Source organism: Cetorhinus maximus, chromosome 12 (genome assembly GCF_964194155.1).
Source record: "Cetorhinus maximus chromosome 12, sCetMax3.hap1.1, whole genome shotgun sequence".
Lineage (NCBI taxonomy): Eukaryota > Metazoa > Chordata > Chondrichthyes > Lamniformes > Cetorhinidae > Cetorhinus > Cetorhinus maximus.
The window spans coordinates 84,014,858-84,032,736 of record NC_135890.1 but is presented as its reverse complement, the minus strand read 5'-3'; the positions used below and the strand labels follow the sequence as shown (position 1 = coordinate 84,032,736).

General features: G+C 39.8%; 1 protein-coding gene across 3 annotated transcripts in view; it reads right to left on the bottom strand.

Moving 5' to 3' along the window:
* Window positions 1-17,879, bottom strand: part of taok3a (TAO kinase 3a) — a 154,863-nt gene that overhangs the window by 74,701 nt on the left and 62,283 nt on the right. For all 3 annotated transcript variants that reach the window (XM_078554017.1, XM_078554018.1, XM_078554019.1), the window contains 4 exons: window positions 11,511-11,582; window positions 11,225-11,326; window positions 5,827-5,872; window positions 2,672-2,768 (listed from right to left, as the gene is read on the bottom strand). In XM_078554017.1, coding sequence (XP_078410143.1) covers window positions 2,672-2,768; window positions 5,827-5,872; window positions 11,225-11,326; window positions 11,511-11,582 — 317 coding nt within the window. The remainder of the gene's footprint in view (window positions 1-2,671; window positions 2,769-5,826; window positions 5,873-11,224; window positions 11,327-11,510; window positions 11,583-17,879) is intronic.

Here is a 17,879-nt window from a genome sequence, read left to right as displayed (position 1 = left end):
CAAGGCATTCAAGAGGGCATTAGATGATTATTTGAAAAGAAAAGAAACAGGGAAAAGGCAGGGCAATGGCACTGGATCATAATGCTCATTTGGAGAGTTGGTACGGACACGATGGGCCGAATGGCCTCCATCTGTGCACTTAAAATTGTGTGATTCTATGACTAAGCCCACTGGTACAACTGGCTTCTATCTAATAGTTACAATGTGCAATTATACAACCAGATTTCATAGCAACATTGTTCAAGCTATTGGAAAATATGCAATTTTAAAACAATAGGGACACTGCAACAGAGCATTATTGGAGCTCCTCGTGTAGAGTGGCTGAATAAATCAAAGATATATTGTACTCTGGGATTTTTAATCAGCACATTGGACATCTAATTCCTTTAACCCAGGCACTCGTCATTATCTACTTTTTTTTTAGAAGTGACCATGATAAGTTTGAGCTAAAGCCAAGATCAGACAAGTAAAGGCTTCTCAAAAAGAGATGGAAGACACAGCAGCGAGAAAAAATGGGTATGGGGCCAGCAGGTTTTGGGTTGTACTGTCATGTGGAAGGAGGGCAAGTCCACATCTTATAAACAAGGTGAAAAAGAACTCGAGCATATCAAAAATATTGTGTTTTTTGTCTTCAAAAGCCACAGAGTGCAACTTCATCACTAATGTCCATATATTTCAGATAGTTTGTGCTAACAGGTCTTGGTATTATGCTTTATGATTTATCCACCAATAAGGCATAATGCTCGACTAAACAAGGGCCTTCCGGGCCAGTCTTCCAACTTCCATAAACTTCAGCTCATATAAAGCTTTGTGGCCCATATCTTGACTTGCACCAAGTCTCATGTACCCATCATCCCTGTGCGTGCTGACCTTCATTATCTCCCGCTCCAGAAAGATGTCAAAATTAAAATTCTCCTTTATGTTCAAATCTCTGCTCAGCCCTACAACAAAGAACTCCGTATTTCTCCAATTCTACCCTAGTTCAGACCCAATTTCTTTTGGAATTCCCTCCCTAAACTTCTCCCCCCAACCCTTTCTTCCTTTATGATGCTCCTTAAAACCTACGTGCTCCCTGTCCTAATATCTACTTTAGTGACTTGTATCAAATTTAGTCTGCTAACACTGCTGTATAGCAGAATGTTTTAATATTTAGGCTGCTAATACTGCTGTATAGCAGAGTGTTTTAATATGTTAAAAGGTGATATATAAATAAAAGTATTTGTTGTTGGCAAATAAAAACATAAAGGCACATATAGAACCAAGTTGTCTGAATCCTAAGAACCAAACTGCATGGTCCTGGGAATTGCATGCAAACTCTCAGGCTACAACTTGGGCATTCCCACTTTAAAGCAAGAAGTTTTAATTGCTGTTAAGGAAATACTAGTTAAGGCAATAGTCTAGTAGCCCTTCAAGCTGTAATTCATAACTTAGAGTTGTGTTTTTTTAAAGAAATATGATTTGTAAAGTCACTCAGGAAGTTGGACGTTCTGCCTTCAAATGTTAAATATTTATTTTATTTCAAGTGCAACAGAAAGTAAAATACACATTACGTCCCAAATTACAATGAAACTCAGTTAAATTAATTGACAGGTTGTTTTATATGGAAAGGCGTCTTATGCATGCAATGAGCAATATATTATTCCACTGGTAAGTTGAAACACTGTCAAATGAACCCAAGATTATTCAGTGCAATTGTGCTTTTCCCAAATTACCAACATAGATGTGTACACTTTCCAGGGTCACTGGATAATTATCAGGAGAGGAAACTATTTGTCTTATCCATACTAATTTCAGCAGCACCAAACTAATTGTAGCAACACTATCACTGTCCCAAATGGGGTCAGTTAATGCAGCACTGACCAGGGATCTGGTCAGTAGGTCTCAGTAGCAGTAAGAAGCCTAACCAAAATGTTTGTCTTAAGGGCAAGTCTGGTTTATATAGCAAATTTGAGTGAAATCTTATTTGAAAGTCAATAAGAGACAGAACTGCAATAACCAGTCACAAAGTGGTATTCATATTATTTCCTGAAATTCACTTATTCCTGGAATTAGGTGTGAATGTCTGGAATAATGAATTACAGCTCTCCTTTCACTTTTGCTAATCAAGTCTAAATCTAGTCTGGTCTGATAAACAATGCTCTCAACAATGCTCTCTCCAGTTTTTGTCATATCACAAGAAATATGTTCATGCATTAGAAGACAGGAAGCAACCTGATAAATGCAATGGGATTAATCTACTAGTAAAGATCAAGAAGTTTGTGCCTTTAGATCTAGTTGGCACCAAGTTAAAAGGCACCTCATTTAAGTAGCTGTACAGAAAATATTACTGCAAAGATAAATTACTCAAAAATAAATCAAGCAAATAGGATTAGAGGATATAAATGGAAATTAGTGAAGTAAACAGATTTCAGTGAAAAAGCCTTCACTGTGACAAGTGTTTGGAATAATCCACAAACAAAGTAAAATTCTAAAAATGCTGGAGTTATTCAAAACATAATGCATTGCCATAATATGTGAGTTAATGTACTAGTAACAGCTCGGGTTTTGACATGTCAAACAGTTACCTAGTTTCTGACATTTCTCATGTACCACAACGGACAGGAAATTTAAGAACTCTCTTTCAAAAGACAATCAAGCAAAATTAGTTTAGTTTATTGTTGTATTATCTCACCTGTGTATCAAATTATGAGAATGCAGGTAGGCCAGCCCCTGCAAGGCACCATGGGTAATGGCAGCAATTTCCACTTCCTGAAGTGGTTTTTTGTGAACTATGAGGAGGAAATAAATTTTGGAAAATCAGAATTTCAACAGACATCTGCACCACACTTTCCTTGCATGTGTCAAAATCCTGGAAAGAAAGCCAGTCACAAAATTCCAAAAGGAACAGAGCATCAAATGAAACCATTTTTAAAGCATTCAAAGCATTAAAAATATGCATGAAATGGGCAATATTGTAATACAATAACAACTTAAACAAAATTGTTTTAAGTTCCCTTCTATGCTAATTTTACTTAAAGCAAAGTGAAAGGATTGCAAAAAAAAGTCACGCTGGCATATCTCAATAATAAAATTTAAACTTAATAATCTAACTTAAATTTATGCTTTTATTTTTTCCAGTGAAACTTGAACTCATGGTGAAGCAACTACTATGAATTGGAAAATACTTCAGGCAATGAATGTCAGCATCAAGCACTTTTTGGTCAGTACAGCATATATAATAGAAGTGAAAGGGGATCTAAAACATTTTACCACACAAACTCAAATTTTGAACATTTGAATATATGCACCAATATGTTGCATCATGTAGCAAAACACAGATTCATTAGCACAGGTTCTTCTTAGCCATAGCAGGGGAGGCAGTCACCCATAAGTTGGTGAGAAAGAAGTTTCAAAATATATAAAACAATCTATAGAAACTGCTTGTCCGCTTTCTGAAAACCTGTTGCACAGACAAGCTTTGCACCAATCTCCAACCACCCACTTGGTTGCTGCAAATGGGTCCTAAAGAAAGGGGAAGTTAACATTTTAATTTAGGAGGTGGAAAGAAGGAACAAGAATTATACAGAAACAAGAGTAGGCAATTCAGTCTGAGACTACTTCAACAATTTGACAGCCTTGAATACTTTTAATTCTAATTTCCCATCCTTCCTCCATACCCCTTAAAACTTTTCCTTCCGAAGTACGCACCTCTCACTCTCAAACATTTCAACTAACCCCGCATTTATGTTCTTCTGCAGCTATGCCTATGTTTCCATTACTTTATGTGTAAGCTAGTATTTTAGCTGGATTCACATTCTGGTTTAATTTGAATGCATCCTTGTTCTAACTTGTGCTATTAGAGGAAGAGCTGTCCTCATCTAACTTGTCAAGTTTCTTCATGGTTTTGAAGAACTCAATCAGGTCATTCCTCTTCAGGGAACATAGCCAGAGCTTGCAATCTTATATCATGGCTTAGTCTCCGCTTCCCCAGTATTTGTCTAGTGAATTGTTGCTGGACTTCAAGACCAGTATATTTCTTTCCAAGATAGGGCATTCAAAACTGACTGTTCCAAATAATGTTTGACTAACATTCCAGCAATGAATTCCAGCAACTCATTAGTTTTTTTTAAATAATGCTTTTTATAGATGACTTATTATATGGACTCTCAAATTCTTTTATTTACTTAATATTTTATTTCCATTATACATTCCGCAAGCGCGCACAATTAAAAATGACAGATTTTGTGGCAACCATAATGGGAAAGTCATCAGTGCTCACTGTTATTCAAGAGCAAATTGAACAGCAATTTGTGGCATGTAAGTGAAATATGGAAATCAGGATATCGCTGTTCAATTTGCCATGCTCCTCCACAAGCTTCGCAAATACAGTAGCTTACCGAGAGATTCAGCATTCAAGCATGTGAAGGTTGTGAAGTTGCAATTACTACTCACTAGATACCCAATAAACATTCTAATGTTATGGCATGGCCATTCAAGGATAAGTGCATTTTTAATGGCATGAAGAGTCTTAATTATAGCCTTCCTGGCACTGAAAATTACACAGAGTCTCATACTTTCAGTTTTTAATTATGGGTGGGGATTTTAAAGACTACAAATTAAAACCATTTTTAATTTTTTGTTGTTTCTTTATCTCTCAATCTTATCTTTCTCTCCCTCATTTTTGCACATGATTTTACATTGAATTAAATATTGTAACTTTGGCTTTTAGATTTGGACTGTGTCTCACTAAGGTTCTTTGATCTTATTGGCTGAAGGGACATGCTGCTGCTTGTCCTGTTCACATTGGTCTCAGGGACTCTGTAGAAGTCATCACACTGTTTCAGAGAAAGATCTAACAAAAAGTCTGAGGACAGCTGCAAGCATAACATACAGCAAATGACATTCATTTGTGCTGACAGAAAAATCTGGGCCATTAAATTTTATCCAGGATAAGTTTTAAAAAGCAGTTTAAATTTAAAATACATTCAATCTACAGAATGAGGGGAAACATGACTGTAAGGTAATGGGAGAACTCTCCTATTAATCTCCAAAATAGTGTCATCAGATCTTTTACATTCACCACAGAGAACAGATTTTGAGGCCAAGTCACTGAATGGGGAGTTCAAGTCACAACCTCCTGAATCAGAAACAGTGCTATCACTGAGCCACAGCTAACCTTCAAAGGAAGAAGATTTTTCACAAGGCATTAGAGGAAAATGCACAACAAACTTGAGAGATTTAATTCCTCCAATTTTCTTCCCTCCTGAGAGTACCTACTTCTTTAGTGCAAGGTCATTCTCAGCCTCTTCACTCAAATGGTTATTCTTTTTTCCATGAGGGTCTATATCAGTGTTGGCGTGCTATGAGACTGGTGAAGACATCAGAGCCAAGTCTATACCTGATTGCACCTGGTTTGACAGACATCTACTTTCAGGGAGATTGCTGCATATCACGATCAAAAGCAGAATACAGACTGATTTTATTTTCTTAATCCAACAGCATTATGGCCAATTGCAAACTCTTCCTGCCATATGCATAAATGACATCAGCTAACCCACCAGTTTGGAAATTGAATACTTCTCACATGTGTGGTTCATGGGGGACGAAACCAGCCCATATATATATATTCTTAAAAAAGTCCTGCTTTATATCCTTATTATTCTTGTAGGCATAACTGTAGGATCCTGAAAAAAACGTTCATACTTTACATAAATGCTGTAATATAACTAAATTTGACAGTTGTGATGTACTATATTTGAATATCTGAATTTGTACTTAAGGTCCAAGTTTTCAATGTTTACACAAGGGTTGATGAAATCTTCAGTTAATTTCATGAAAGAAACTCACCTTCCAGTAAATCAGAAGTTGATCCGAGGCAGTATTCCATAACCATCTGAAATTACATGGCAATCTTAATTAAGGGTTACTTGAGCATGGAAGACATTGCATTGTTAAGGCAAAAATCTAGATTTAAAAAGGAATTGGGTAAATATTTAAAAAAAAAGAAAATTCTAAGAGTTGTATCGGGTGTTCAGCTTGGAAACAGGCCATTTGGATCAACTAGTCTACGCTCTATATGAGCCTCCTCCCATCCTATTTATCTAACCTCATCAGCATATCTTTCTACTTATTTCTCCCTGATGTTCTTATCTAACTTTCTCTTATGTACATATGCTATTTGCATCAGCTCTCCTTGATGAGTGTTATTATTAGAATCTCAAAAACTGAGCTATTAGAGTACATGACTCCAGCTGAAGTCCAAATGGCTTCCTGTTATGAACTCAAAAATAGAGTTTGAACTTGCACTTCAAAAGTGCAGCAACATGAAAAGAGAAAACATCTCCATTACTGAAACAGGAACCATCTCCAGCATAGTCTTTATATTGGAGTTCCAATCTATAAATTTCCAACACGTTTAACAAAGTATTTTAAACCAGATTTGAAAATGCAACAAATAATTTCCATGAATTTTATAATGAGGTGAGGTAATGGAATTTTATTTCTATGACAGGGACCTTCAGTATTTTAATTATATGGATAAATGATATTTTATTCAGACTAAAGATCATCAGGATAAAAATAATGAGGATGTACCCAAATTATTGGCAGTCCTCAAAGTATAAAAGTCAGTCATCTGGATACATCCAAGGTTCCTGATGGGAATGAGGGTGTAAATTGCAGAGATGCTGGACACAATCTTTCACTGCTCCTTGGATATAGAGGTGGTACTACAGGCTTAGAGGATTGCAAATGTTACACTCCAGTTCATAAAAAGGGGAGATTTTAGATATATAAAAGGGTAAGAGAGAGGCAAAAGTGGACATTGGGCCGCTGTAAAATGACGCTGGAGAAGTAATAATGGGGAACAAAGAAATGGCGAAGGAACTGAATAGGTACTTTGCGTCAGTCTTCACGGAGGAAGACACGAGTAACATCCCCAAAATTCAAGAGAGTCGGGGGGCAGAGGTGAGTATGGTGGCCATTACTAAGGAGAAGGTGCTAGGAAAACTGAAAGGTCTGAAGGTGGATAAATCACCTGGACCAGATGGATTACACCCCAGAGTTCTGAAGGAGATAGCTGAAGAGATAGTGAAGGCATTAGTGGTGATCTTTCAGGAATCACCGGAGTCAGGGAGGGTCCCAGAGGACTGGAAAATTGCTAATGTAACCCCCCTGTTTAAGAAGGGAGTGAGGCAAAAGACGGGAAATTACAGGCCGATTAGCCTGACCTCGGTCGTCGGTAAGATTTTAGAGTCCATTATTAAGGATGAGATTTCAGAATACTTGGAAGTGCATGGTAAAATAGGGCAAAGTCAGCATGGTTTCATCAAGGGGAGGTCATGCCTGACAAATCTGTTAGAATTCTTTGAGGAGGTAACGAGTAGGGTAGACAAAGGAGAGCCAATGGATGTTATCTACTTGGACTTCCAGAAGGCTTTTGACAAGGTGCCGCAAGGGAGGCTGCTCAGTAAGATAACAGCCCATGGTGTTAGAGGCAAGGTACTAGCATGGATAGAAGATTGGCTGTCTGGCAGGAGGCAGAGAGTGGGGATAAGGGGGTCCTTCTCAGGATGGCGGCCGGTGACTAGTGGAATTCTGCAAGGGTCAGTGTTGGGATCACAACTTTTCACTTTATACATTAATGATCTAGATGAAGGAACTGAGGGCATTCTGGCTAAGTTTGCAGGTGATACAAAGATAGTTGGAGGAACAGGTAGTATTGAGGAGGCGGGGAGGCTGCGGAAGGATTTAGACACGTTAGAATGGGCAAAGAAGTGGCAGATGGAATACAACGTGGGGAAGTGTGAGGTCATGCATTTTGGTAGGAAGAATAGAGGCATAGACTATTTTCTAAATGTGGAGAGAATTCAGAAATCTGGAGTGCAAAGGGACTTAGGAGTCCTAGTCCAGGATTCTCTTAAGGTTAACTTGCAGGTTGAATTGGTAGTTAGGAAGGCAAATGCAATGTTGGCATTTATTTCGAGAGGACCAGAATATAAAAGCAGTGATGTGCTGCTGCGGCTTTAAAAGGCTCTGGTCAGACCACATTTAGAATATTGTGAGCAATTTTGGGCCCCATATCTCAGGAAGGATGTGCTGACCCTGGAGAGGGTCCAAAGGAGGTTCACGAGAATGATCCCAGGAATGAAAGGCTTAACATATGAGGAACGTTTGAGGACTCTGGGTCTATACTCGATGGAGTTTAGAAGGATGAGGGGGGATCTGATTGAAACTTACAGAATACTGAAAGGCCTGGATAGAGTGGATGTGGGGAAGATGTTTCCATTAGTAGGAGAGACTAGGACCCAAGGGCACAGCCTCAGAGTAAAGGGAAGACCTTTTAGAACAGAGATGAGGAGAAACTTCTTTAGCTAGAGAGTGGTGAATCTATGGAATTCATTGCCACAGAAGGCTCTGGAGGCCAGGACATTGAGTGTATTTAAGATCGAGATAGATAGATTCTTGACTGGTAAGGGGATCAAAGGTTACGGGGAGAAGGCGGGAGAATGGGGTTGAGAAACTTATCAGCCATGATTGAATGGCGAAGCAGACTCAAAGGGCCGAATGGCCTAATTTCTGCTCCTATGTCTTATGGAGATAGATAAATCTGCCAGTCAGCCAAAGGACAGTGGTGGGAAAACGACAACAATCTGAAGCATTGATTCAATTCTAGGCACACTTCAGGGAGGATGTCAAGACTTTGGAAAGGATGAAGAGCAGATTTATTGAATAGTACCAGAGTTGAGGGACCCCAGTAATGCGGAGAGCATGGAGAAGCCAAGCTTATTTTCCTTAGAGCAGTGAATGTCAAGAAGAGATTTGCTAGGTGTACAAAATCATGAATAGTTTTGATAAAGAGTAACAAGGAGAAACTGTTTCTAACTGCAGACGGGTCAGTAACCAGGCGACACAGATTTAAGTTGATTAGTAATAGAGCCAGAGGTAATATGAGGAAACTTTTTAAAAAATTTACACAAAGTTGTGATCTGGAATGTACTGAGAGCGGGTGGTGGAAGCAGATTCAATAGCAACATTCCAAAGATAATGGGTAAATACTTGAATAGAAAAAAATTACAGAAAAAGATTTACCCCACCACTGAACATCAAACAATCGCTTCCCAGACAAGCACTGACCTCATTTCCTCTGGAGAACCATCACCCCACACTATAAACTCCAAGTTTATAGTTCCCAGCCCTGCTTCTACCTTCTTCTCAAGATCCAACATCAAAACTGCCCTCACAGGCACATTGTTTCAGCCTGTTCTTGCCCCATGGAATTTATTTTTTCCTACCTCAATTATTTTTGCTCCCTTCCTCCAATCTTTTCTGAATCCCTTACATCATGAGCATCCACTCTCTCTGCATCTCCAGCCTCCACCAGAATGGTCTGCAGGCACTCACTTCTTTGAACAGAGGCCCAACCAGTTCCCATCCACTAACACTCTCCTCTGTCTGCTGAAACTTGCTCTTATATTAAACAACTTATTTGACTCCACACACTTCCTCCAAATAAAAAGATGCTCAATGGGAACCTGTATGGGTCCTAGCCATGCCTTTTATTCTATGGAAGCTTCTATAAAGTTCAAAATTTATTTTGAAGTCCTGTTCCTCACCTCACTTTCCTGTATACTGATGATTGCATTGGTTGCCACTTCCTGCTCTTAATTCAAACTGGAAAACTTAATCAACTTAGCTTCAAACTTCCACTCCTCCCTCACCTTCACATGGTGCATCTACAACTCCTCGTTTCCCTTACTCGACTTCTCCATCTCCATTTCCATTTCTGGATAGGCCATAGACCCATATCTGTTATAAGCCATTAACTCCCACAGCTAGTTGGATTACACTTCCTTTCATCCTGCTTCCTAAAAGACTCCATTCCTTTCACTCAGTTTCGCCATCTCTGCTGCAACTGTTTAGACGATTCCACATTCCATACCAGTTCTCCTAATGTCTTCCTTTTCTCTCAACCAAGAATTCTTGCCCACTGCAGATGGCAAGACATTTGACCATGTCCACTCCATATCCTACACTTGTCCTCATCTTCCACCCCAGCAGCCTCCACATTCAACAGATCATCCTCTACCACTTCTGCCACCACCAGTGCAATGCCACTAAATATATCTTTCCCCGACCCTTTTAGTATTCAAAAGGAATTGATCCTTCCAAACACCTGGTCCACTCTTCCAGCACCCCCAAAATTCACCTCCATTCCTCCAGCACCTACCTGCACAAGCACAGGAGCTACAAAACCTGTCCTTTCGCCTCCTCCATTCCCATCATCCAGGACCCCAAAGACTCCATCCAATTTATCAGTACTTCTTTCAACTTAGCATACTTTACCTGATGCAGTCTCCTCTACAATGGCAGTGACTATATGCAGATTGGGTGGGTCACTGTTGAACGCATCTGTTCAGTCAAGTGTGACTCTGAGCTTCTGCTCACTTGCCATTTTAATTTACTGTACCACTCCCACTGTCTTCAGCCTGCTGCATTGTTCCAATGAGGTTCAACAGGAGCTCAAGAAACAGCACCTCATCTATTAGGCTATTCCTCATCTATTGAGAACTTCAAATCATAACCACTGCTCCTAATGATTTTTCCAAAATCATTGTGCTGTTGCTATTTACAACTCCTCTAAACTAATCCACATTGCTTTATTTAACCCATTGTTACTCCATGTTGCCCTGCACCATCATTCCTTTAATCATTCAATCACTCCAGTCCTCCACCCCACAGACCTCCTCTTCTCCGTAAGTTTTCATGCTTCTATACTTGCTTAAAAACTGTTCCATCCCCAACTTCTTCCAGTTCTGCCAAAATGCCATCAACACGAAATGTTAACTTTTTCTCTCTCTCCAGGTGCTGCTTGACCTGAATATTTCCTGCATTTTCTATTTTTATTTTAGACTTCCAGCATCTGCAGCATTTTGCTAAAAAGAACACTTAAAATTTAGCCTAAAAATATAATTTGCTCCAACAAAATGTGGTGCTGGCCCTGCATTCGAGATGATTTACATAGTACCATTGCATGGTTACAGATCTACATGTAGCATTTAGTGTTCAGCTGGTTGCAATAAAGCATTTCTGATTGTGGTGATTTGCATCAATGGACATGACGGGTCACTACAGCATATCAGTTTCCAATTCTAAAACTGCTCATATTTAATTTGCCCATTTTACCCCTTTAAGTTACTAACTGCACAATACGATTACATAAAATTTGGAAAAACTGCAAACTTACCCAGGCAGTGTGTTCCTTTAGATAACAACCTTTGTATTCTATAGTATTTGGATGTTTGAGCTGGCGGAGAAATTTCACTTCTTTGATAATGTCCTGCCATTTCTGTAAATAATTATTAGATAAATTATAAAATGGATCTAAAAACCTCACCAAACATTATATTTACTGTCACTGGTTACTACATAGCAGCATACTAATTCCTTCAAAAAGCTCTAACAAAACACAAATGTTCTTTTTAAAAATTGCTAAATTAAAATAATTAAGATAATGGAACAAATTTCCTTACCTCTGTTATTTGTTTACCACTATAGGACATCTTCTTGACTGCCACCACCTCAGATGTGCGCGCATTTCTGGCCTGAAGATTAGATACACAAAAATACTTTCAATTAATGTTTTTTTTTTAAATAGTACCCCTGATGACAGATCGCACGCCCGAAACATTAACTCTGTTTCTCTCTTCACGGATGCTACCCTGATGCTATCTGACTTGCTGAGTATTTCCAGTATTTTCTGGTTTTATTTCAGAATCCCATCATCTGCGGTATTTCGCTTTTGTATTAGTATAAAATTGGAGAAATTGAGTGTCCAGGTATTGAAACTGTGTTCAGATTTTCAGTGGTATGGAGATAGGGAACAGAAGCAGTAAATAAGCATTGCCTTTCCCCCCACAATATTCAACAGGAAAAACATTTATAATCCTCCAACAGTTGGTGTCAATGAATCAGACAAAAATGGTCGTGGAATCTGACAAAGTACCTGCGTTAGAATAGTGTTGTTTACATCTGGAAACTGTCCCTGATACCTCAAGAAAAAGCACATGAAAGTTAACATGTAAATTGAAAAAAGTGGGGACCGTGCAGGAGAAATCATTGCTCACGACTAATTGGAGTGAAACTAATTGGAAGGCTGTTTTCTGCAGATGTGCCATAGAGAAGAAAGGGTAAAGAATGATATTGTCAACCTTGCCAAATGCAATGGAGCAGTCAACCATTGTTTGAGAGGAAATCAGTGACTTTCACCAAGCTGATCTCAGTACTGAAGCAGGATAGAAACTAAATTGAGTCAGAAAGAAAATTGAGAGATATATGCACAGAGCTGGGTAGAGAGAACATGTTCAGTGATCTTGAGAGAGAAAAGGGAGGTTATACATGGCACAATAGTTAGAAAACAGTGTGGGCTTTTGAGGAGCAGTAATGTTAGCAGTTTTTGCCTATCCTGGGTTTTATTCTATGAATGGCAGTGGGCCTTTGGTTCCTCATAAATGGTCATTGTTATGATTAAGTTTGAATAGCTTCGAAGAGACAGGACAGCAGACCTGATCACAGTGACAATAAACAATTCTGGCATCATTTGTACATCAACTGATAGCTAGCATTTCCACTCAGAATAGCTAACTTTCCTTCTCTCCAAGCCAAAAACAGCAAAATAAGACCCTCAGCCCCACTACAAACAGCTAACTGCACCTACTAGGGGCAAAACTTAGGTTGTTCTTGGTTTCTCTTGCTGCACCATTTATATCATATTTTGATGCTTCTGAGCTATTGGGGAAAAGAGGCGGGAAAAAAAATGCATTGAAAAGCTATGCTGTGACAGTTGGCACAGCATCTAGGGGCCATGCAAAAACTCCTCTCCCCCCACCCAGAGTCAGGAATGTACATCTGATATTGCAACTATGTATGGCTAGATGGATAGAGCTTGCAGCATGAGGCAGATTTCTTCCCTGTTGTTCGTAATTTTCGCAACTTACTGCTAGCCTAGAGAAGGTCAGAAAATCTGTGGGGTTGGGGCAGGGGAGTGGCAGATATCAAGGCCTCAGAAAGGTGCAGAGGACATTTACTAGAATGACACCAAGTGTGAAAAATGTGACTAACATGGGGAGGCTAGAAAAACTGGGGCTATTCTCCTTACAACAGAGAAGGCTAAGGGAAAAGTTGATAGAGATGTGCAAAGTCTTGACTGAGTAAGGAGAAACCGTTTCCTGGTCGAAAGGTTGGTAACCACAGGACAAAGATTTAATGCAATTGGTAAAGAGACCAGATGTCATAGGAGGGAAAATAAAAGTTATAATGATCTGGAATCCATTGCCTGGACAGTAAAAACAAATTCAATAATAATTTTGAAAAGGGGACTGGATAAATACTTGAAGGGGGAACATTTGCTGGGCAGTGGGTAAAGAGCAGAGGACTAGGTGTAATTGTACAGCTCTTGCAACAAGGCTTGATTGGCCTCCAGCTGTGCTGTACTCTATGCAGTATAATCAGTGACTTATACAATTGCACTAGTTGTTATGTTATGTGGCACTAACACCATGCTATATGAGAAATTCAGAACAGATCATGCAGCTCAGATCTGGGCAATGAGGCGTTGTGGGTCATCAGCAGTGAATAACTGTATTACACCACATTCTGCAACTTCAAGGCCCAGCAAATGGCTCACCATTACCTTCAAGCCAGGTAACCAACCTTGGTTTGATGAGTACAGGAGAGGATACTTCAAGCAAGCAGTACCAGGGGTATCTGAAAATGAGGTGCTAACCTGATGAAACTACAACACATGCATACTGAATCACAAAATCTTACAGTGCAGAAGGAGGCCATTCAGCTAGTCACATCTGCACCAGTTCTTTTATAGAGCTGCCCAATTTAGTCCAACAACGTAGTAATTTTTCCCTCCATAACTCTACAAATTAGTCCTCATCAAGAACATGTCTAATTGCTTTTTGAAAGTTCCTTTGAGAATCTGATGCCATCATCCTTTCAGGTCGCGTTCCAAATTTTAGCCCATTGCATTAAGTTCTCATTTCCACTTAAATTGATTTATGAATTGTTTTATATCTGACTTTTGAATAATCAACCCACTCGCCATAGAAAATAGTTTCACCCTGTTTGCTTTATCAAACCCCTTAGTTTTAATACCTCTGTCTGCTCTAAGGAGAATAACCCCAACTTCTCTAATCAGTCCACATATCAGGATTCCCTCATCCCTTGTACCAACCAGGCAAAGCTTCTCTATACCCTCTTAATGGCCTTGACATTCTTCCTAACTGTCCAGAAAGACAAAATACGTCAACTGAGGGCTAACCAGAGAAACTAAAGGTTTAGCATAACTTTTTGCTTTTGTAGTCAATGCCCTATTTACGAAGTCAAGTAACCCATCAACTTTCTCAACTGCTTTAATTTGCCATGCCACTTTCAAAGATTTGTGAATGTGCATCACCAGATCCCTCTACTCTTGCACCACACTGCCCCCTGCACACTGCTCCTACCCCCAAATCATTTATTTTTAGATTATACTCTTTGGGAGAAACAACAACATTCAGAGGCAGTATCACTGCACACTTATCCACATTAAACTATATCTGGCATGCGTCTGCTCATTTCACTAGTCTATATCCTCCTGAAATCCAACTCAATTTGTTAAGTTTGCAGTTTTGTATCGCAAGCAAACTTACAAAATTGTATTCCCTGCACCAACACAGGTAATTTCAGAAAAGCAATGCTCTTAATAGCAATACCAAGGGAACCCCACAGCCCACATTTCACCACAATGCTCTGCCTTCCATTCGCCAAATTTCATATCCAAATTAACACCATCCCTTTATTGCTTCTATTTTTTCAAAAAGAGATAGTTTTATCAAGTCCTTTGAAAGTCATTGTATAACAGTAGCTACCATACCACTTTTATCAACACACTCTACTGCTTCAAGTAAGTCAATGAAGTCAGTCAAGATAATGTGCCTTGTACAAATCCATGCTGGCTGCCCCTTATTACTTCCACAAGTCGAGTATCCTTTATCCGTAAAGCCAAAAACCAAACACATCCAAAAACCGCACTTTGAACCTCATTAGTCTTTGGTGCAGAAGTCTGTGACCTGAGCTGACACAACCCGAGCTGACACAAACCTCGCCGCACCCAACCTTCTATGTGGGAAGTTTTGTTGTTTGTCTGCACTGTTTACCATGATTTTTGTCTGCACTGTTTACCTTACGAACTCTCTCCTGCAAGGTTTGCAGGTGGCGCCACAGGTGGGAACTTGTTACAGGCGGGAACTTGTTACAGGCATGCTTTATTATTCATTCAGTGGTACATTTTACTTTTCTAGCCATTTTATTTACTTGAGACTGTAGCTAGCCTAGGCTTCGGCCATTGCAATACAAGTAGGCTAGGCCTAACTGCTGCATCTGAAAACCAAAATTATCTGAAACTGAAACGCAGTCGACCCCCAGGGTTTTGGATAAAGGGTACTTGACTTGTATTTGTCCAAGCGAAAATTAATTTTGTCCTCAGCAATGTATTTTTCCCCACCACTGACATTAGACTGATTAGTTTGTTACCAAGTTTAGCCCCATTTTTAATTAGCATTTGCAATCCTCCGGTCCTATGGCACAAATCTAATATTTAAGAATGATTGAAGATTGTCGTTTAGTAGCCCAGAATTTGAGTATTACTAAAAAAAAACGTGCTATCAAAGCTTTTCATATTGAACACATCAGGATGGCTTGCAAGAAATTACCAAACTGTAACAGGGGAACATCAATTTATACTGCATGAGAAAAGTGTGATTGGTTGGTGTGATGCCAGGTATAAAATCGCCATAAGGCCTAATGATCTGTGGATCATATCAAACAGTATGTCCCTTCAACCACTCACGACAGGCAAAGTTCTAACCACACCCAAACAGCGTGTGCTTGCAAAACAAATGTGTCCAACATTAGATGTGATTCCATGATTGGAAATCACTTGCTAAACAATCCTGATTGTGCTAAGAATTACACTAAAAACCAATTTAAGATAGTCAGCCAGGATCGCAGTGCAGTTCACTTACCCATGCTAGAAATCACACACAGGGTCCTGTCCTTTGCAGACTGGAGGAACATGTGCACACTTTGTAGCTTTTTTGTCTAAGCAAAAGTTTAGGGAACAGTTATTCCCTGGTTCATTCCGCAGGGCAATGCCTTGACCAGAGCTGACCTGCTCGTTTTGAATTTGAACAAAGCTGGGTAGCTAACTGCTCCATGGCAATGCCTCCACCTGAGTCCACTTGCCAACCAATCAGCACTCTCTTCTCATGCACTGTAATCTGTTGTTCCCTAATTAAGAGTTTGGTAATCAGCTATCCTGACGAGTGCAAGACGAAAAGCTTAGATAGCATGTTTTCTTTATCGGCAATATTAAAGAGTGTGGTAACAGTTTAAGCCATTTCCATTCTAGCTTCTGTTGATAACCTACCCATCCAATCCAGGCCAAGTGGCTTGTGAACAAACATCAACATGCAATAGAAGAGCTAAGCATTTCCACAACCAAAGGATCAAATTAAAGAGTTGCAGACCTGCCACATCCAGTTATGAAGGCCAGTGGACAATTAAACAACTAGGAGGAGGAGGCAGCTCCACAAATATCCCCATCCTCAACAATGGCAGATCCCAGCACGCGAATGGAGTATTCCATTCCACATGAATCAAGTATTCTCAACTCTCTTCAGCCGGTACTGCCAAGTGGATGACCCACTTTGGCTTCTTTCTGAGGTCCACATCATCACAAAGGCCAGTCCATATGATTTATTCCATGTGCCATAAAGAAATGGATGAGCGCAGTGGAGGGAGCCAGTCCAGCCCAGCCACAGAAGTCTACCCAAAAGTGGAAAATTGTCCTGTCCACAAAAATGCCAGAACCAATCTCACCAATCACTGTTTCATTAGTCTACTCTCAATCACCGGAGTGACAGAAGGTGTTATCAGTTCTACGACATAGCACTCACCAATAACATGCACACTGATGCTCAGTTTGCATTCACCAGGACAGCTTGGCTCCAGACCAATTATAGCCTTAGTCCAAACATGAACAGAAGAACTGAATTACAGAGCTGAGCTGCATTTGACATTGTGGCAGCATTTGACCAAGCATGGCTCCAGGGAGCCCATTAAACTGAAATCAGTGGGAATAACGGTTGAGAACTTTGGCTGGAGTCATACTTAGCACAAAGGAAGGTGGCTGTGCTTGTTAGAGCCCAATCCACTCAGCCCCAGGATATCATTACATGAGTTCCTTAGGGTAGTGTCCTTGGAGCAATCACTTCAACTGTTTCATTAATGACCTTCCTTCCATCATAAGGTCAGAAGTGGGAATGTTTGATGGTGATTACAGAGTGTTCAATTCCATTTGCAACTCCTGAGATAACGAAGTAGTCCTTGTCTACACGCAGCAAGACTTAGACAACATTCAGGCCCAAGTGGATAGCATCAACATTCATGCATCATAACTGGCAAGCAACACAAGGGAGTCTAAGCAACTCTCATTGACATTAAATAGCATTACCATAACCAAATTCCCCATTGTCAATATCCTGAGGGTCACCATTGACCAGAACTACACCAGCCACATAAATATTGTGGTTTCAAGAGATCAAAGACCGGGTATTTTGCAGTGACTGGCTCACCTCCTGACTCCCCCAAAATCTTTCTACCATCTATGAAGTTAAAGTTAGGAATATGATGGAATATTCTCCACATGTTGGGATGGGTGTGGCACTAATGTTCAAAAAGCTCAACACTATCTAGGGTACACCATCTTGAATATTCAATCACCAATGCACCATGGCTGCAGCATCATCTACAACTTGCCAAAGCTGCTTCAACAGCACCTGCAAAATCTG